The following is a 22,153-nucleotide window of genomic DNA, read 5'->3' as shown; positions in this document are numbered from 1 at the left end:
TATGCAGTTTCTTTTCCAATCAGTTTGAAAAATAGACCTGTTAATCTTTTCCATACCTGCATTACTTGAATCTTCTGTATTGGTGTCTATGCTGGTATAATGCTCCAATTTAGCCATTAGTTCTAATTCTATCTGTTGCAAATTGCATTCCTTGATTGCATATTCAACATCTTCTGTGAACTGAATTTGTTCAGCTAAACAAAGAATCTATTGGAAAAAATAGTATTAGTATAGAAACATGTTTATTCACTTGGATGTATGCAGAGAGAGCTATTTTAACAGATCTTCCATTTTAGTTAAATTAAATAAAGGTCAATATCTGAATATTCAAAGCTAAGGAGAAAATGAAAGCTTATAAAGTCGATTCAGCTACTAATGACACATACCTGTGATACAAGAATATTTAGGGGAAATATGTGGTTGACAGTTCCTCCTGGCAATCCCATACATGGATCATCCAAAGCCATATAACAGTACAAGGAGTCACAATTTCAGCATGTATAGCTTAATTGGTGGTGCATCTACACCAGACATCCTCAAACTGCGACCCTCCAGCTGTTCAAGCCACTATCTCCAGAATTCTTGACCTCTGAACAAGCTGGCCAGGGCTTCTGGGAGTTGGAGCTCCAAACAGCTGGAGGGCCGCAGATTGAGGACGCCTGATCTACACTGTAGAATTAATGCAGTTTAACACAACTTTAACCATTATGGTTAATGCAATGGAATCCTGGGAGTTCTAGTTTTACAAGGAACTGTATGTTTACAAGGTCTCAAGCCTTCTCTGCCAAACTACAAACCACCAGGATTGACCCATGGAAGTTAAAGTGGTGTCAAGTGTGGTATTCATTCTACAATGTGGATGAACCCTGGAATTCTTCATTTTCTGCTGAAAGCTGCAGCAGCTTCTCAAACAGAGTAGAGGGAATTTACATAGCCAGTAAGGTATACAGGACTCAGGTTTATTGGGATTCCTGAAACAGGGGAACAGTTATCTGCTTATACATCACAAACTGATCGAATGCTATATAAAGCCATTCCAAATAACACTAAAATTAATGTACTGTTTAACAATACAATATTCATATTCTTATTTGATTTTTTGTCCAATGTACGTATGACCTTCAAAGATGTATTGTACTAGGGCATAATTTGTGTACAATTCCTTTTAGTTACATATTGATTTCAGTTAAATCTATTTGATTTGATTCAGAGTTATTAAAATAAAAGAGGAATAGTCTGAAACATGTCACCCCAACTCTGGACTGCTACAGGACTCCATCTTATGTTATTTAATATCTCTATGAAATCAACGGGGGAACTCATTAGGAACTCTGTGTTAGGTGCTGTGGCAGATACGGCCCAATCAGAATACCTGCAAGGGCCCTAAGAGCAGCTAGGACAACATCATGTTTACATGTGGTGCACCAAAGTCTGCTTAAGATAACACAAAAGGGTGTGGAAGTAATATTATTAGGAGATAAAAAGTAAAACAAGTTGGCAATAGTTCTAGCATTGTACTGCGGACTTTCTTTGCCAACAAGTTAACAAGGAGGCCAGCTGTAGTCCATCAAAAACATCAGCTGACAGCAAAAACAGCAGAAGCTTGGTCATATCTATGAGAGTTCAAAGACACATCATGTACACTAGGCTTCAAAAACATTGTAAGGAGTAGAAACATATTAAATCATAGTTCTTTGTTTATTAACTGATGTTAGCAATTATCAGCTTAACTAAATAGTATGAAAAGAGGGGGGCATCCAAACTTTGATATCCTTAGAGAACCAAAGCAGAGACCAGTTTTCTTTCCCAAAAATCTGTGTTTCAGGCTTCTGTAGAACTGGTTGTTTATTACAGCTCTAGACAGACAGACAGATACTTGTCCTATGTAAAGCATTCTTATTGGTGGCATTTATAGTTGGTGGCTGATATCCAATTATGTGTTTGGATATCAGCCAGCCAACCAACACCTTAAATCAAAAAATACCTTCCTAAGATCTACCGTTACTTTCAGGAACACCTCAGCAAGCAAGAGTCCAAAACTGGCAGGCTAAAACCTAGAACCTCAATCAGTGGCTGATTCCAGATGGGAAATTCCACCCTAGGCACACAGAAGACTGGGTGACTTGGAAGGCACTAAACAGACTGTCCTCTGGCACTACAAGATGCAGGGCCAACCTTAAGAAATGGGGCTATAAAATGGAGTTCATGACCTGTGAGTATGGAGAAGAGCAAACCACAGACCTGCGAGTATGCAGAAGAGCAAACCATGCAGTCTGAGCCCTGCCCTGTGCACAAATGAACAACCTTCTGACAGCGACAACAGAGGCATTCGAAGTGGCCAAATTCTGGGCAAAGGAAATTTAGTATAATGCCAAGTTTTTAAGTTTGTTGTTGTTTTTCTATACCATATAACTATATTGTCAATTTGCTTATGACACGATAAATAAATAAATGTATAGTCTGGTCATTTGTCTGGCCTCACACATTTTTTACAAATACGGAAACTATGCAATTCTGAGAACTTGTCTGTTATATTTATAAATAATGTGGTAAACTGGGAGTTGTAGGCCAAAACACCTGGGGACCCACAGGTTGAGAACCACTGCTTTAACATTTTTCTCCTTTAGTTTAGATGTTACTTGCTCTAAATCATTTTACATTGTTATCTACATGCTACCTTGAGAGACTGTGCTATAAGGCAAAACATAAATATTTTTAAATAAATAGAACATTCATTTATTTCAAAAAATCTACTTGATGTTTGAAGTCAACCCATTATCTTTAATACACGGTTCACATTTCTAATAAAGCTTTGCCTTACATTATTTCTATAACTATTATCCAGCAAAGATAGAAAGAAATCTTACCTGAGAAGGAAAAAGTGACGGATCAATTGACCCTTGTGATTTTTTTCCAACAGTTACACAGTCAATCAATAGTTGTTTCAATGTCTCTTTCATTTCTAATGACAGTTTGTGTAGCCAAACCTGGCAAACAAGTTATCAGGAAATATCAGAAACACTCTAAAATATTCATCTTTCTTAAATTGTGATGTTATGCTTGGAGTTTATTTTCTTACCTCAACATCATTGGACAGAAGGATTTTATTTTTAAAAGGTACAATTTCACCTTCTAAAGATTTCATTGCAATGATGTGTTTAAAATCTTCATCAAAGCTCACACTGTGGATTCCTGTTAATTGACAACATCATTTCCTATTAAGTATAGATTATACTGAGTCATTGTACTATTATAAAGTCTTTTCACTACAACATTTATTTTTGTAAGATATACATGTCACAGACAGAATCCACCCAAAAGCAGTATATTTGTGGTAAAAATATTACAGATTCCGCACCCACATAGCAAAGGCTGAACATTTTGCATTTTTTATTAAAAATTGAACTGGTTCAACATCACTACATGAAATAAGACACACATGAACCATCTCATCCAGCAGATCCTAAGTTCTTTATAACTCTATGACATTATCGAAATGTGTCTCAAAACTGTTCATGTAACTGTCCAAACACAAGTAGACATTAAAAGCCTTTTCCTGGGGAAATGGTGAGTTTTAAATGAAATGAATAATTAAATGGCTTTGTATGTGTTTTTGCAGAACTACCATATTGAAAGCATTTCCAGAGTTTACTGTATTTTAATATTTGTTCTGTGCATTTTAGTACATATTCAAATATAAGCCGGCCCAAATATAAACTGAGACAACTGACTTTACCACAAAAACCTGGGAAAACGTATAGAGTATAAGCCGAGGGTGGGAAATGCAGCAGCTACTGTTAAATTTCAAAATAAAAACAGATACCAATAAAATGACATTAATTGGGGTATCTTAAATGTTTTTTAATATTTACATAAAACTGTAATTTAAGATAAGACTGTCTAAACCATTATTCTAACCTTCTTCAGTGTAAATGTGCTTACGTATTCTTTCAATAACAATAGAGTAAAATAATAAATGTAATAATAATAATAATAATAATAGAGTAAAATAATGGAAATGTTATAATAACAATAACAGAGTACAATAATAAATGTAATAAAATAATAATAACAACGTTAAATAATAAATAACTTTAACTTGAGTATAAGCCGTAGGCTTTTTCAGCCTAAAAAGGGCTGAAAAACTTGGCTTATACTCAAATATATACGGTAGGTATTTTATAGAAATATGTTTTAATATGTGAATGTTTATAATGCTTTATAATGATGAGTTTTTAACTGTGTTGTGCCCCAAGACAAGCCTCAAAAAGTCAATTTCCTAGAATATATAAAAAGAAATTTATTTATTTCAAGATATATTCTTATTGATTCCTTTTTTCAGTTCAGCATCTGAATGGAAGGAGATGAGTAAATGTATCAGGAACACATAGTTTTCTAGACCTGCAAGGTGTGAACAAAACTCTTCATTCCTACACAGATTAAAAAGAAAAGGAAGAATGAAAGCCCAGAAGCCCCAATGAAAGGTTTTATAGCTTACCGGCAAAAAGCTTCTTCAAGTGAGACTGAATAACTAATGGATTAGTGGACTGCCCCAAGATTTCCAAAAGATCATCATCCCCAATGAAATAGAATCGAGGGAACGCAGAACGTTTTTCCTGTTTGAAAATATATAATTTACTCTACATTTCCAAGTCATTAAATTAATTCATTTTAGACAGTGCTATACCAATATTGTAGAACAGCATTTTATAAATACTTGCAACATCCATATTCCCTGTTTTTGCAAGGGCAGGTATCAGAAAATAATGTCTTTGTGAGCAGTCAAATGGGAAATGGGTAATATAAATGTAACAAAACATCCTCATCTCCTATTAGGAGGACTCTTATACACAGAAATCAACCAGCCATGCCTTTCTCCACAAGGCGTTTCAGTTTCTGTTTTTCCAACCATGGCACAAAATTCCAAGGCTACTGAGTACAACTGATCTTCCTTAGAAAGGATCAGGGAGTAAAAATTTGTCCTCCTGGGTTGACAATTTTTTTCTGGATACTTCCACAAAAATTGCAACACAGTGATAGTTAAATATCTCTTGCCTTTGAATTGTTGAATTCACAATTTGTGATTTTTAATATTTACCTCCAAGAATTCATTTAAGGATTTTTGACACCTCTGAAGCTGGTCGAGAATAGTTATCAAGGCATTTCTTATTCCTGCTCGAAGATTCAATGATATTATGCGGTTGTCTAGCTTGATGTCCATCAATATTGATCTTGAAAAAAGAAATGGCAAGGTATGACAAAATGCCATCACATATTCTTTAGGTTAAATCTAACTAATCATTTAGCAAGGATAAAACAGTCTTGGCTAACCGAATACCCTCCAAATGTGCTGGACTACATTCCTCATCATCCCTATATTAAATTCTTATTGATATGGTTGAAGTGCACCCAAACCACTGTGAAAATACCACATTGGGGAACGCTGGAATAAAAAAAATGTAATTATTTCATCCAGTGATCGTATTTTCACAGAAGTGGGCGCTACGCCTTCACAGAGCCTCTGCTTGAATGGCATTGGTGTATCTGATCCAGGGCCACTTATTTTCTAAGGATTGAAGCAATTTAATCAACCTTTAAATTATAATTTTAGCATTACAAACTTTCTTCCTTATTCCCTAAGCTGAATATATTTAAAACTCTTTTAAATATTTTTAAGAGTTACTATAAAACATTTCCAATACCTAGCTCATTTCCAATATCTAACCCATCTTCCTCTTCCAAAATTCATTACTCCCTCATTTTCTCCTACCAATCATAAACTCTGTCCTCACTCAAAACGTCCCAGATATTTAGACCTTCTTACATGCTTTCTAGATATGTTCTTCCTCTTTTACCCTAACCCTAACCCTAATCCCGCCGCTTCCCTTCCTTCCTCCGAAGCCATTATATTTATTTGTATAATTCCTCTTTTTATTGCTAGACTGGTCCATCTGTGTATGCCTTTTGTTTACTTTTTTTTCTTATGTGTTCTATTTGTCTGTCGTTTCCATTTCTCGTTCTGAATAAATTCATTATGGTAGTGTGTAATTCATGAGTTCTACACAAATTGTTGTCTGAAAGTATTTTATGCATTCTTATGCTTTGTCCATCAAATGTTTAAATTCATTACTTACTGCCTCTTTTATTAAATATATTGTAGCCTTGGAAATATATTCTAAATACCACACTAGGTAGCAATTCTAAATCACTTGTCACTGCTACTGTGTCATGTTGTAAATTTGAATTCCTATTAGGCAAAACTTCATATTGATAAGAAACAGTTTACTCTCCAATCTTATTTACTGTATCTCAATTTATTTCCATTAAATATTTTATAACCTGTCGAATGAAGCTTCTCTATTGTGCTCCTCACTTGTTCTGCTTACAATTCACTCACATAAGAATGGTGGTTAGTAATTCTTACTGGAGATTCTGCTTTCCCTGGTCACTTTTGTTTGTCTTCTGTGAATAAGCAGGTTTGTTGTTCACCTTCTTTCTTAACTGTATTTTCCTTTTTTGCCACATTTATTTAAATTTATCCTCATTCTTGCTGGAGGTTGTATATTTCTCAGTTTCTCCTTTTTCTCCCAGAGACACACTGAGCAACAGTCATCTAGGTTCCAGTATTCTTGTAATTTTTCATGATTCCTGATCTATTGTTCAGTCAGTTTGGGGACTGAATCTTTATTTTTCAATTCTGTCTTCTTCACTCCTCCCCCTCCCCCATCCATAATTTACAATTAATTCATCACTGTTAAGTACTAAGATATATGAAAATATGCAAAAATGTAAACAATGTCAGGTTGGTAGGGCAGGAATGAAAAATATGATGGAGAAGGGAGAAGCGGCAACAACAACAAGAAAAGGTGAGAATAGGCACCTTTCAAGTCTATCAGGATAAATCAATCTCAATGAAGAAATAGAAGAATTTACCATAAGGTGATCATTCTGAACTTTCAAGGTTTGTATAGTGATTCCCCCCCCCCCCCCTCCCCAACCCTCCAAATGTTTAGGATCTAGATGTTGCTCGTGAAGTGGACACAGAGAAATTGAGGAGGGAATAGTTTTGGTGATATACAGCACTGCTTTTTAACTGTAAATGCTAACTCCAAATGGGGTCGCTCTAACTAAATGCTGGGATTCCAATAAATTAGGCAACAGAAAAAAATGTCTAAATGTCATGTAGTGGCTGTTTCAGGTATTTCCATGAATCTGCTGTGCAGTGTTTACAGTGGACTCTGTAAAAGATGCTTTAGCTATACTTCATAAAAAGAAAAATCAGCGTGTTTAGCAAGTCTTGAAAATGCTGATCTGTTATCAGTAAATGTTTGATTTTTATACCTGTTTTGCATAGTCACATAAACATTTTTTAAGGCTGAAAGGAGTTGTGAGTGGAAAAATTTAACAAGCCTGTGCTAGAACATGCTCAGTATGAAGGGCTGGGTGAGGTTTCTTAGCTCTATAACATTCTGATGAAGGCTTTATACAGGTAGAAGACCCATTTGTGTGAGGCCCAAAGACCACAAAAAAGAATTGCTAATTATGTCAATTAATGTGAAAATATTTGAAATTAAATTCAGAATTGCATAAACTGAATACTTTTGTGCCACTCCCACCCACCCTTATTAATATCCTGAGATAGCTGGATCGAAAATAAATTAAAACTGACCTGAAATCTTCATCTACTCTGTTGAAGCGTGCTTGTTCCTTAGGTAAAGCTCCACGGCCAAAAATGGGTTCCAGATAGACCCATTTCCTCTGAATTTGGTTTAAATTCTGTAGATACTCATCCAGTTCAGCAAGTTTTCTCTCCCACACAGAAACTTTATCTTGAAATCCTTTGTAATATGGAGAGTCTTTTAGTGACTGAAGGAGGCAGCGATTGTCGCCAACCTGGTTGACTATGTCTTTCCAGTCCTTGATCAATTTGATCATTCGGCCATGGCTATCTTCATAATCTGTCAACATGAAGACTGCTCCAACTCCCCAAAGCTCAAGCTCACGTAAGGCCTCTCTGATGGTAACCTCACCATGGGCACGACTGTTCAAATCCTTTGTTCAGATAGAAATCACATTTTATTTATAAAATTTGTGAATTTCATCTCTACTATAGATAGAACAAAAAAAAACCCTCAACTAATTGTCATTTAAGAACCAAAAGTTATTAAATCTACACATTGTTATTAAAGGTATTAATTACACATTGCAACACATAATTCTAGTACAGTTTTTTCATCCACATAACAGTTGATTCAGCTTCTTCTCTTCTGAGGCAGCTGGGGTGGAATGAGTGTCTTTCATCTTCTTCTGTACTATTATGGTTCTTCTTAGATTTAATTTGAAAATTTAAAAGAACTTTCCTCGGTTTTGAACTGGGGGTAGTTCCTTTAAAGTTCAGACAAAAACCTTGAGCAAATTCTCTACTCCACTGATGTGAAACCCATCAAGTGCCATTGTTTAGATAAATTAAGAAGAAAAAAGTTCCCAGACCAAATTCATTGTAGAAGATCGTGTTTTCAAAGATCGTTTTCCTGTGATCTAAAATAGAGTTGTTAAAATCTTATACTCCAAGTGAAACACTTTTCCAATTTTTTTATCATAATACATGATTAAAATATCATTCATACCTTAAGTTCTGCTGCTTTTTCCACAATGATATCTGCTACTTTGAGGAGGTCTCCAAACACAAGTCGCTCTAGACTAGTACCTCTAGGAAGACCAAGAATACGAAAGAGGTCCAGCCAATGATCTGGTGACAAATGTTCACCTCTGACATATTTCAAAACAGGAAGTGTCATCTGAAGCAGAAAAATGCACACACATTAAAACATTATTTTAAAATTATAATAATCCACAGGACAAGCTTTCTACTGTAACAAAAATCCAGGTTCCAATGTAGTCAGAGATGCTTACTCCCAAGAAAATCTACTATAAGACTCTATCCTTGAGGACATAGAGTACCCCCTCATTAGTAAAGAGAACTAGCAGCATGGACTTTAGAAGATTTTTCCTCCTATGAGGAATATATTTGCCTCACTTTGAAGCAGTGGGCATGAGTGTTGAAGAGAGATCAATATTTTGAGTTACAATTTCAAACAGCTACATTCTGATACCATGAAGACATTATTGGAAAAAAATAATCCTCTCCAAATCCACTGTACTGGTTAATTGCTTGGTTCTCTCCCATATCCCTTCCTTGGACAAGTGTGTGGTAGCCTCCCAGCTCTAGGTATTTCTAAAATAAGACAGATTATCTGTTTTACAATATATCTCAATACTCATTACTTATTATATTTCTCTTTCAGCATCTTACCTTATATTTGTCAACTTCTTTTTGCAGTTTCGCAGTCATAATTGTGTGTTCCTCTATCTTCCTTAATTTGTCATGCCAGTTCAACAGGAATTCTTCAAAGAGGTAGGTCTTGCTCCTGTGTTGGTGACATATGAAAGAGTTAAAGGTTAAGAACTGTTATAATCAGAAAGGATAAACAACAATCTGGCTTTAGCACAGCAAGGGCTGTCTTTAACACAGCAGGTTAATTACCAGCTGCAGCTGCAGTAAATCTTGTCAACCAAAAGGCTGACAGTTCGAAACCGGGTCAGGGTGACCTCCCTACCTTCAGCCCAGCTCCCCACCCACCTAGCAGATAGAAAACAGCAATGTGAGTAGATGAATAGGAACCGCATTAAGAGGGGAAGTATTTTAAGCATTGCGTTTGGAGGAAATGTTTATCAACACAGAAAACTTTTCAGCAAGGAAATGGAGCAGCAGCATCCCCCCTGTGGTTAGAACTGAGCACAGCCTCCAAAGATGGCAAATGATGGAGAAAGGCTAAATATGCTTTTGTCTGTTGTCTGTCTTGTCATTGTATAATCGGCATTGACTGTTGTGTTCTGTAATCCGATCAGAGTCCTCCTTCAGGGTGAGAAGAGCAGAATATAAATACCGTAAATAAATAAATAATATAATAAAACCACACCTAAATGTAATCCAGTCTTCATTGGCCTTTTCTTGAAAACCTTCCTGAAATTCTTCATATAGAGCCCAGACTTCTGAACAAGAATCAATGTCTCTGTGGATTTCATTGGCTAAAGTGAAATCAGGCTCTTCCAATTCAAAGTGGCGGCAGTCATTTCTGAGGGGAAAGAGCACAAGAATGTGATCATTGCATGCCAATTACAATTTACATCCCACTGTTCATTTGGTATATAGAGTCGAGATAACATGGATTTCCATTCCAGTCACTAAATAATCCATTCAAGTTTTTTTTAAAAAATATTAGTTCCACTCCAATCAATTGGTGGAACTGGAAGCTATGCATTTTTGAAGTACCCTTAAGTTTTTGGTCAGGGAACAATTCAAAGTTTTAACAATGTGGTTACTATGAATGGATAAAAAAACCAACGATAATTCTAGAGCTTTCCTTTTTTATAACTAATGGCTCAGAAGGGAGTTGGCTCATGCCTTTCCTTTTTAGTCTTCAATAAGATTCAGAAGTGAAACCTCAAAAAGGGTCCTGAGGTCCAAATGTAGCCTCTGAGGCAAACTTTCCTTTCCTATATTCACTAATATGTACAACTCAAAACAAACATACATTAATTTTTGTTTTGTATCTTCAAGTTCATCAAACTCAATTTTCTTTTCCTTTATAGTCTCAGCACTTTTCTGCAGCAGATCATGATGTCCACTTTCAATGATATCATCACTAGGTTTTAACTGGTCCCAACGAGCTTTAAATTTCTCCAGTTCTTGAAGGTAGGTATTCACACGTGACATCACATTACCTTTCATCACTTCAATCTAAAAAACAAAGAATGTATTTTACACCATCCCATTAAAGATTCAAAAGTTGTTCATTGACATTTTTAAAAGGCAGAGTATATGGGGAAAACTATTTGCACCATCAGGGGCCCCCTAGTGGTGCAGCAGGTTAAACCAATGAGCTGGTCAGCAGTTCGAATCCAGGGAGCGGGGTGAGCTCCCACTGCTAGGCCCAGCTTCTGCCAACCTAGCAGTTCGAAAACATGCAAATGTGAGTAGATCAATAGGTACTGATTCTGCGGAAAAGTAACAGCACTCCATGCAGTCATGCTGCCCACATGACCTAGGAAGTATCTACGGACAACGCTTGCTCTTCAGCTTAGAAATGGAGATGAGCACCACCTCCCAGAGTCAGACATGATTAGACTTAATGTCAGGAGAAACCTTTACCTTCACTATTTGCAATTTAAATCGAATTACCTGCTCTTTAACCATAAGCTGATGACTCTCCATCATTAATTCAAATTTATCCCATGTAGCTCTTAGATTGCCGATTGTTTCAATGCCCCCACCAGCTACAGTCCTCAGAAGCTTGTTTTTACCTTCTGCTTCTTGAAAGAAGGAAAAAACCTAAACAAAGACATTTTATGTAAATATAGCTATAAAGGAAATGCAAGAAATTTGTTTTTCTCTATAAACACATCCTTCATCCATAGATAGATAGATAGATAGATAGATGAAGGATGTGTTTATAGGAAAAAACCTATATCCTTATACAGAACATCTTCCAACTGTCAAAAGAAAAATATTTTGAATAAAAAGTGGAATCATTTATGATCCATCTATTTAATTAAACTTACTTGTAGAAAAATTAGCACATGTCAATCATTTCTAATATATATTCAAAAGTACAACATGCTGTTGGACAAAACTCAAAACAGCTGACCAATTATAATTTGATACAAAAAGTATCAATATTAAAAATGCACCACTATAACATATAATATTAAAATAACAATAAAACTTTATGTATACCCTGCCACCATCACCCCAAAGGGACTTGGGGCAGCTCACAAAAGCACTACATAATTTACTTCAGAGTTTTCAGCACTGCTGAGCTAATAAATTTCAATAGCATGGTATGCCAGTCAGAAAAGTAGAAATGGATGCTTACGGTAACTCATAATCACCTAGTATCACCTTTACAGCAAAACTACCTTTTGGAAACCCTATATATAATCCTATGCATACAGCAATAAAAAGTCTGACCATCCAATAAATAACCCCTGGAAATATCACAATATTATATTTCTGAAACCAATTGTCATTTTAATGTACAGCAAAAAGAAATAAAAAATAAATGCAAAGACAAATACAGCAATCCAGCACAAGTAGAGAGCAGGGGACTCTCAGTTTACAAAAGTCCGTGACTGTCACTGCCTCATGTGTGAAGAGAGCAAGAAAGCCAGGCTTCCAGCTAAAGCGTTTGGAAGAATAATATTGTCTTCGTTATACAGAAAAATATTACCTCTCCTTTTTTTTCTTTCAGGTTTTTATATTTCAAATTATCTTCTGTGATTTCATCCACAGTTTGGGGTCTTGTTACCAAAATTTTCATGGCATCATTAAGAAATGAATTAATATCATGTAAATGAGCTATACAGAAATAAACAAGAAACAAACTCATTAAATGTGTTTTTCAAAAAAAAAACAAAACACAGTAACAGGGAATTATTAATAACTTATGTAGCAACCTTCCCCAAACAATACTCCTTCAGTTATTTTGGCTTGTGACGTCCACCATCTCTGACTAATGAACGGGCCAATTGAGATTGATATGAACTGCAGCTCAACACATCTAGAGGGACCCAGGCTGGTGAAGGATCTATAGATAATAATTGCTTACACTTTTAGCAGTTACAAAGCAAGGTTTGAGTCCCCTTTGGGGTTGAGTGTAAGCATCTACAAAAGACAACATATATAGAATATATAACTATTTTCCTAGTGTAGGGATATTATTAAGAATTAATGAACAACCAAGAACAAGGACTGGGGGAGATTTTTCTGATTCTAGCTTTTCTACTACCTCCCCATTCTGTAAAAAATTCACCAACAGAATGAGACATCAACAAATCTTCTGAAATTAAACTCAATCCTTGGGTTGAAAGAAATTCTCTAATTTTTAAAGTATAATTGATGTTATACTGTGCATAATCATAAAAAAAATGTGATGAGTTACCCTATAAGAATTAAGAAGTGTTTATAGCCATGTTCTTCTGAGCTCTGCTGGCAGCATAATTTATACCAGCAGAGATTAACACAGCAGCAAAAGGAGAAAGGTGCAGGAAAACAAAAGAAGACGTGACAGAAAAGCGAGAAGAAGGCTGCCGATTCCATATTGCCCTTTGCTTTAAAACCTGAGCTACTCAGTAAAAGAGGCAAGCTTGAATTGTTTCCTATCCAATTTCTACTACTGCGTGATCAAAAAGAAAGTGAATCCAGTCATTTTAATGTAGGCCCAAACAGGGTCTTGGCCTGTATTCTGAAACCTCACATTCTTGAACCAAAAAACTAAAACAACATGCTAGACAAAATAACAGATCTTCAAGGAGGGAACATGAGTAAAGTGTTTATTACTATGCTCTACAGCTTAAGAAGCTGCTCTCATTTGAACTTTACCTTGTATGGACTTTCTTAGAGACATCACAAGAGTATCATATAACTTCTGGATAAGATCGTCGATCACAGACTTCACAGGGTTGCAGTTTACTATTATGCAATCTACTTTCACAGTGCTTAAAAGAAATAAAACCACAAATTAATTATATTTCACATTCAATGTCCAATGTTTAAGATTAACTTTGAACATGTTTCATACTCAGTAATAAATCATGATTTTGTTGTGACAATCAGATTACTAACTGGAGCTGGTTATAGGGAGCACACCATGCCCTTATTAAAGCAGCTCCACTAGCTGCCAGTGAGTTTCTGGACCTAATTCAAAGTGCAGGTTATTACCTATAAAGCTCTATACACTTCGGGTCCAACCTATCTTTGAGACCACATTTCCTTCTATGAACCAACACAGACTTTAAAATCTACCGGGGAAGCCCTCCTCTCAGTCCCACCTCCATCTCAAGTGCGATTGGAGGGGACAAGAAAAACGGCCCTCTCAGTGGTGGCCCCCTAGCTTTGGGATACCCATCCAAGGGAGATCAGGCTAGCATCCACCCTCTAAACCTTCCACACACAATTAAAGACCATGTTTAAGCTCTCTAATAATATATACAAGGACCTTTAGATTCTTTATTAGCACTTTATACTTCTCAATTTACAATTCTTCTACTCATTCATAATATTTCTATTACCTTGGAAGGCGTTCCACTTCTTTTCCTCTCACTTTTAGGGCTTTGAAATTTTTTTCCCAGTCTTGTTCATTGAAAAGATGATTCTCCACTAGAGCTTCCATATCCACTTGTCCGATTATAACCCAATCCTTTGACATTCATGTTTTGTAACAGAAACAATAGAAACATCGTTTACATTAGTCAACATACTCTCTTTGCTGCATCCTCCCCTTTCAAATAGAGAAGTAAAAAATTATGAACTCTTTACTAACACACTTGTATCTGAACAATCTTGTTCTTGCCTACATAAACTCATATCATTATAAACTGAAGTAAATCTTGTCTTGTCCATTAAGAAAATGCTGCAGAATTGCAAATACATTGTCAGCAGTCATAAAGTAAATGCAATTGCTATATGAAGTGCAACAAGACTCTGACATTAAGTAAAATCATCTTAACATGAGCCCAAATTAATCTAAGTGAATGCTGAAATAAACATTTGTGCACCTTGAATTGGTCTGCAACCTCTGCCAGTCTTCGGAATAGGTCCTCTGCTTTACTGAAAGTGGTGAGAAATCCACTTGCATTTTGTTCAGTCATGACACAAAAAATGGACTCTTCATCTGTCTCACTCACACCTTTAAACTGGTTAGGAATAGAGATGAATCTCTTCATTTCTCTGTAATATCTTGCTCGTACTTCTTCAAAAGGAGGCTTAAATTGTAGTCTCCCTTGCCTGAAAAATCATTTTAAAAATGCATTTCTTTATTTCTGACTTTCATATATATAGATATTTCCATTTTTTCACAAACATACAAGGGGGAGGGGGAAGTATAAAAGTCAGGAAAGAAAGAAAGAAAGAAGGAAGGTAGGGATAAATTAAATTAAGTCTTGACCAATATCTAATATTTTCCCGGGGGGGGGGGGGTGCAGAGGTAGGCCAAAAGGCAATGTACATAACTATAGGCAAAAAGGCACTGTACATAACTATGGTTATTACATTTAATTCTTTGCTTCCATTACACTTATTTACATTACCTGAATTATTTAAAAGTTCATATATAACCTCCATAACAAAGAGAAAAGTGATACATTTTCAATAAACATATTAAAACTTTTGATCTTTAAATCACACACTCTGGAATTGTTTGATTGCAATTAGTCCTTTAAGAAGTGTATTCCTGCAGTAGGCTGCATTGGATAACTCTTGTGACCTCTCCCGTCTCTCTGATTCCATGACTCTGTGTAAGTAAATATATGCATTATTCTTTGTTATACCAATTAGGAGGAATGTCTTACTTGTAAGTTAGATCAATGTTTATTTCTGGCAAATTTTCATTCAGTGCCTCCAATCCCATTTGATACTGATGTTCCAGAGCTTTGTACAGTTGATGGTTCCAGTGTTGTCTCCATGCCTTCATATCATGTGAATGGAAGCCCTATAATTTGACCATGAAAACATGTTAACTGTAAATACAATTTGTCATAGGAACACACTTTAGAAAGACAGTCTTATTAAAATAATTCTAACCCCGCCTATGCCAATCAATCAAAGTAATGATTGTGTTGATGTTTGTCAGGTCGCAAGGGAGAAGGCAGTCCATAAGTGGTGCAATACAGCCAAGAAAGCTCTCCAATGTGCCTCCAAATGCCATAGTGCTCCAGATAGTGGAACATGAGGCAGCTCGCCCTTCAGCAAACAGGAAATACTTAACATACTTGGCTCTTTTATGCAATATGAAACAAAAGCTCTGTATCTTCATTTTTAAAATATTTATAGATCAATGTCCTGTGGTATTTTATTAAAAGTGGAGGTAGTAATAAAATAATACCTGTGTCTCAAGGGTGGAAAAAACTCCTCGGAGTTCCTGCAAGCCATCTTTCCAGCGCTGCTGTTGCCGAAGCAGATCAATATTCATCAGGCCAACCACCTATTGAGCAGAATACAAAGAATTTTAAAGGTTGTCACTAACAAAATATAAAGAATGAGTCACTGGGGGTTCGTTCCTTTTTTTGACTTATGATGACCCTAAGGTTATATAACGAGGTCTTCTTAGAGAGATTTGTTCAGAGAGGGGTTGCTTTTGCCTTCCACTGAGGCTAGGAGTAGGATTTCCCCACATGATTTTTTGATTGCTCCAGAGAATGAATGGAGCTCATTGATGTAAATCAGTCAAACACACCTTTTCTGTAAAATTAGTGTGCCATTTCCTCAACTTTCTATTTTCTGTGGCAAGCCGTTCTGCTGCATTTTGAAGCTTCTTGATATATGCTTCTAGCTCTTTAGGGTTGTCCCATGTTATCTGTCCTTCAGCTTTTGAATGCTGCCAAGGGAAAGAAAATGCATGGAGAAGTCACAAATGTAGGATTCTCTGAAGTTCATAAAAGAGAGTAAGATCCCATGGATCCCACACAATTAGTAACTTGATTTATACCCCAATATTTCCGCCCAAACCAGGGTTCAATTTTTTTTAAAAAAATCTTGTACATCTGAACTGACAAAAAGACAGAGAAAAAATGGGTTTATACAAATCTCTAAATGCATTTAATGCTAATTATACAATATATGGTCCCCAGATTATGGATTAGTTTCTTCAGAAGTGATAACTACTCTACATCTCATAGTAATCATCGGAACTCTATGCCCCTGCCCTTTCAAGTGGTAAGAGTTTCATTCACGGGTAGTTTGTGGTGGCAGAGATATAGTGATTTCAAGTTGGCTCCATCTTTTTGAAACAACCTGTACTATCACATTTCTGAAAAAAAGGCTATAGCAGAAGGGTCAAAGTGAATACAGTCAAGACTGAAGGAAACGTTCCAATATTACCATTACAGGCAGTCTCCGAGTTGCGAACACAATGGGTTCTGTAGGTATGTTCTTCAATTGAATTTGTTTGTAAGTCAGAACAGGTACACTTATAAAGTGTAACTCCAGCCAAATATATTTATATTTAAGTTCTGGATATAATAGGTATTTGTTTTGCTGTCTGTGCACCTGTTCAGAAGATTTCAACTCACTTTCTTTCCCTGTGATAATTGGATTTTGAAAAATTTGGATTGTTGTGGAAACAAAGACTGGTGATAAAGCTTCAGCCGAGACACCTTTTCCCCATAACTGTTTCAGGAGTGAATTTCCCTTCCTAGGGATACATTTCTCTCACTTCCTATTGTCTAACCCCCATTCTTAACTAGGAGTCACTTTTAAGTCGGATGTTTGTAACTCAGAGACTGTCTGTATTTAAATTTTCCAAATCAAATAGACTCCCTGCCACACCTTTATTTTCAAAAGAAGCCTTTCCCCCATATATTATAATACAAAGTCAACAATGATTATCCTCAGTGTGACTAGACACAAAAATGTGATTGAGTAGTCAACTGAATTGTCCTAGGAACAGTGTCTACAGAACTGGGTGAATATGCATTCCCCAATGGAAGTTTAAAACTCTATATTAACACATTTCCCTTAAGGAGCAAGCAAGGGTAACTAAAAAGAGATATTATTTTCAGAAAACAACAGTTGTGCATGCTTCTTTCTCATATGCCATGGTTCATACACCAAAGGCAATCATTTCATCACATGTCTTCTGAAAGTAACATGTGACATGGTCAAGAACATCATTATAAAGAGACAAAACTGAGAAAATATATAAAACAATGAAACTCTTGAATCATCTGGAACATAAAAGTAATAAAATGCTGAATCAGTTTAAGAAAAGGAATTACTTTAATTATCTGCTCAAACGCTAAAGCAGACTGTAGCATCATTGGCTTCTGGCTTGGAATCATTTGCTGATCAATACTGTTGTAAAAATGTGCAACCTATGAAAAGAAATGGGACATGAAGTTATTTATGCATAACCACCATGCTTAAATTAAACATACTTTTCTCTGGTTGTTATTTTACAGATTACTTAGCTTTTCAATTATATATCAAAGAAACAATTCAAATGCAAGCCTGTGCACGCTTGCTCTGAAGAAAGTGAGACTGACTTCATTGGAGCTTGATATTTACAGGCTGAATCTAATCATTAGGAAGTTAATAATATGATCAAGTGGCAAAAACTACCAAAGAAAGGCAATAACAAAATGAATATCCAAACAATATCAGCCTCAAAAACCTTCAAAACATGCTGTCACTATTTGTTACTTAACTATTTGCCATGGCTTATAAATACACTACTTTTAAAAACAGCAGGGATGAACAAAAAAAAAAACTTATGTCCATGCAGAAATGGGGACTTTATTTTTGGTTATTTATATATATTTGAAAGCAATCTGTCATGCAGTGTTGGAGGCTGCTGTTAAAAGTAAAACCATTTTAAAATTGCTGAGCACAGGGAAACTCTTAAATTTCTAGAAGTCTTTCTTGATATCATGTATTGGTCATAGTGTCTCAGTTGAAGTCAATGCAAACAACAATAAGCAACTTAAACAAAGACCTATTTGTTCTATGGCATTTTATGGCAAGGATATGCCTTGTGATGCAAATTATTAATAGAATTAGGCCATCACATACATGATTTGAGATCTTGGTACTATGTACACATTTTACTTCAAATTCCTCAGTATGTAGTAAAGTTGTAATAAGTAATTTGGATACTTTAAAATTGTCCTCACTTTTTGAGAACTGGATAATTCCTTAGCTATAATTTCACATGATTCAATGTAACTGGCAATGATAAACCAACTTTGAAGCATATAAGGCTCTTAAATAAATAATTAAAATGTAAATTAAGTAGAAATGCAAAGAAATGTATCACAAATTACCTTATAAAACAAAAGGATCTTGTAACACATTTTGAACTGAGATGAATAAATGGTAGCAGAAGCTTTTGCAGACTTCAATCCATAAAAGCTAATACTACCAACTTCTTTCTCCCAGTCTTAAAAAGTGCTAAAAGTTCCCTTTGCATACTCATGTTCCAGACTAGTAAAGCCATATGTCTTTGAATTCTACATTATCAAAAGAATGCATAACAGCATTATGGAATTCATCCATCACTTTGACAGCATCCAGTACAGTCAAAACTTGTCATTCAAGACAGATATACCTGTTTAAGAATCACTGCTTGTTTGCAGAATTTTTGTGCAGTATTTGTAGCTTGCTGTATTTTTGCAGGAATAACAAAGCCAAGGGCAGATAGCTGACGCACTTCTCTCAGGAGGGTCACCAAGCGATCTGAATAATGTATTTTTAATGCTCCATCAGAATGGTCAAGTTCCATAACGGGACTGCTGGCCTGTATGCTAAACCAGGGAATTACATTATTAGCTATTATTTCATTCTAAAAGTTATATTTTCTTAACATCCATTTTAAAAAAATATATAAATTATTTTCAAAACACTTGAATTGACCACTGAAAGAGTGATTTCTTTCATTCTTGATCATAGCACTAACATATGCATAAAGTGGAAGTCTGATACCTAGCAGGAATGAGCATTCTAGGAAGGCTGGAGGAGCAACGCACAGGGACGATCAAGAGAAGAGACCAAAATTCCAAACTGCTTCTTTCATCACCCATTTCTCTCACCCCTCTAGTTTCACTGCATATCCTTGTATGCTGCCAGTTTTGAAAATCACTCAGATATACACAAAAAAAATTGACAGACTTTTTTTAACAGAGCCAATGAGAGGCTAGATTGTTCATTCAGCCTTTTTAGAATAACTGAAAGTAGATAGCATCCTCTCTTCACCATCACTGGGATATATACAGACCTAATTGTCCATGGGTGGGAGTGTCTACTTGATATCCGAAATGCCACCTGTAAAACAATTCACACAAAGCCTACCAGTCCCAATTTAAATTTGTTAACTTTATCATGTTTGATAAATGTTGACGGCTCTTTCCATCCTGCTGCCTTGTACATGTCTTCCAATGAGCTTGTCAAATGAGTTCACAACCACTGTGGTTTTTCCACAGCTCAGATAAGTCACAGCACATCTTGAAATCAGTGTTTGGTTGTCTTGAAATTTAAATAAATAACACCTCTAACTGCTCTTGCTTTTTCAATATAGATCTTGACAGTCCTCCTAAAATCCAAGGAGTGTGACCTTCTTCCTAAAGGATGCATCAGATTATGACAAAAATGTCAGTACAGTGGTTCTATGTCTGATCCACAACTAAATGCAGTACTATTTCTGCAAGAAAGGAGGAGTTAATGGTTGGTACAGGCTAATGCAGGTTAGTGCTTACTGAAAGTGATGATGTAACGGATTGGCCTACCTTACAGAGTTGGTGTAAAAGCAGTAAACGGGCCTGGCTTGGAAAAGCTAAGGAGAGCAGAGGGGTGGGGCAATCAGGCAGCTTCATAGCTGGAAGTGCAGTCTGATTGGCTGATGAAATTGGAGGGAGTTGCTTACCAACTCGAGATGCACAAAGCCAAAGGGAAAGGAAGGAGCTAAGGCAGCCGTAATTGTGAGTTGGGAGTTGGGTGTTAAAGAGTTCGTTAGGAGTTTTGAAGGGAAAGAAAAGAAAAAGAGTTTTAGGAACTGTTGTTAAAAGATACCACTGAAAAAAATAGTTAAAATCTTCAGGGAGAAGGAGTAAGAAATATAGTAGGCCTCTATAGTGTTAGCTGGTGTGGAAAGAGGATTCAAAAGGTTCAAAATATCCTGTTTGTATTCCTGTGTGTGGAACATTGCTTTTAAGAAATTTAAGCTATAAAACCATTCTCTGTAAAAGTAAAGCCTGACAATTTTTTGAAATCACTACGTATCTGTACTGTTATAGAACAAAATAAACAACATATTGTTGTTTTATTTCACCTGAAGAGTTTGTGGGCTTCTTGAGCATTCTATTGGAGGAGGTGGCCTAATAAAATAAATGGTGGCAGCAAAGAAAAATGTAATATACAGTGGCATCTCACTGTCCTGCTTTGTGTGTGAGGGAGTGTGTGTTTCTCTTATCCCTCCTGGCCTTCGCTGGTCATACCTGTCACTCCTTCTATCAGCCATTTCTGACAACCACTTTTTAAATATGCAATGTACTGGATAGAAATCTTACACTTAAAGTCATAGCTCTAATGTTTTACAAAGTGGCTCAAAATGAGATCTCATTAAAGTAAAAAAAAGGTAAAGGTAGTCCCCTGACATTAAGTCGTCATGTCTGACTCTGGGGTGTGGTGTTCATCTCCATTTCTAAGGTGAAGAGCCAGCGTTGTCCATAGACACCTCCAAGGTCATGTGGCCGGCATGACTGCATGGAGCGCCCTTACCTTCCTGCCGGAGCGGTACTATTGATCTACTCACATTTGCATGTTTTCGAACTGCTAGGTTAGCAGAAGCTAGGGCTGACAGCGGAAGCTCACGCCGCTCCCCGGAATCGAACCTGCGACCTTTCGATCAACAAGCTCAGCAGCTCAGTGCTTTAACCCACTGCGCCATTAAAGTATTCAATACCAAATTCAAATTCCAGACAGAATCTGTAAATGGTTGGGTGAGCTTGTCAAGTTGATTGACATGAGACTGAATCAAAAAGGTTTGATATGAATGGCAGAACTACACTCTGCCTAATCAAAGTATTAGGGCTGGGTCCTTTATCTATTCCACTATATAGAAAGGATAAAACATCATCTGTCTGTTTCTGTTCTATTCACACTGAACTTTGCTCACACCATTTCTGGAAGGCCTTCCAAGTCATCATATATATGAATTGCAGCAAATTCTTGGTTTAGCTCATAAAATGACATCAGTAACAGAACCTTCCCTCTTCTGGGGCCTTACCACATATCTCCATAGCGGAATATAACTTTGATAACACACTCCAAAAGAAGCAAGGTGTTTGCCAAAAGCAACATTTTATACTTACCAAATGCCAGACTTTGGGTTTGATAAACTTGACTGAATTTCCCTCGACCAGTCATCAAATTGTTCTTGCTCATATACTTTAAATTGCTCTAGAAGCTCATCGGCAGTTCGTCGGAAATTCTGAAATCCAGACAGATCTGAAAGAAGGGCCTCTGCAATCTTAATGGCATCATCAACCTTAGAAAGAGAAACAACCAACTGTCACTTTCAGTAACAAAACCAAGTACCACAAAACA

General features: G+C 36.2%; 1 protein-coding gene across 2 annotated transcripts in view; it reads right to left on the bottom strand.

Annotated features, from left to right (window-relative positions):
* The window catches only part of DYNC2H1 (dynein cytoplasmic 2 heavy chain 1), a 166,915-nt gene that overhangs the window by 126,530 nt on the left and 18,232 nt on the right, over window positions 1–22,153 (bottom strand). For both annotated transcript variants that reach the window (XM_067466535.1, XM_067466536.1), the window contains exons 12-32: window positions 21,919–22,094; window positions 19,161–19,356; window positions 17,833–17,928; window positions 16,293–16,433; window positions 15,942–16,040; window positions 15,409–15,548; window positions 14,617–14,845; window positions 14,131–14,258; window positions 13,442–13,557; window positions 12,291–12,418; window positions 11,243–11,392; window positions 10,596–10,801; window positions 9,981–10,136; window positions 9,314–9,428; window positions 8,628–8,798; window positions 7,670–8,052; window positions 5,099–5,231; window positions 4,499–4,616; window positions 3,080–3,192; window positions 2,868–2,987; window positions 57–207 (exon numbers count right to left, since the gene is read on the bottom strand). In XM_067466535.1, coding sequence (XP_067322636.1) covers window positions 57–207; window positions 2,868–2,987; window positions 3,080–3,192; window positions 4,499–4,616; window positions 5,099–5,231; window positions 7,670–8,052; window positions 8,628–8,798; window positions 9,314–9,428; window positions 9,981–10,136; window positions 10,596–10,801; window positions 11,243–11,392; window positions 12,291–12,418; window positions 13,442–13,557; window positions 14,131–14,258; window positions 14,617–14,845; window positions 15,409–15,548; window positions 15,942–16,040; window positions 16,293–16,433; window positions 17,833–17,928; window positions 19,161–19,356; window positions 21,919–22,094 — 3,265 coding nt within the window. The remainder of the gene's footprint in view (window positions 1–56; window positions 208–2,867; window positions 2,988–3,079; window positions 3,193–4,498; window positions 4,617–5,098; window positions 5,232–7,669; window positions 8,053–8,627; window positions 8,799–9,313; window positions 9,429–9,980; window positions 10,137–10,595; window positions 10,802–11,242; window positions 11,393–12,290; window positions 12,419–13,441; window positions 13,558–14,130; window positions 14,259–14,616; window positions 14,846–15,408; window positions 15,549–15,941; window positions 16,041–16,292; window positions 16,434–17,832; window positions 17,929–19,160; window positions 19,357–21,918; window positions 22,095–22,153) is intronic.

Source organism: Anolis sagrei, chromosome 3 (assembly GCF_037176765.1).
Source record: "Anolis sagrei isolate rAnoSag1 chromosome 3, rAnoSag1.mat, whole genome shotgun sequence".
Lineage (NCBI taxonomy): Eukaryota > Metazoa > Chordata > Lepidosauria > Squamata > Dactyloidae > Anolis > Anolis sagrei.
The sequence above is the reverse complement of the archived record's forward strand: the minus strand, read 5'-3'. Positions and strand labels throughout refer to the sequence as shown.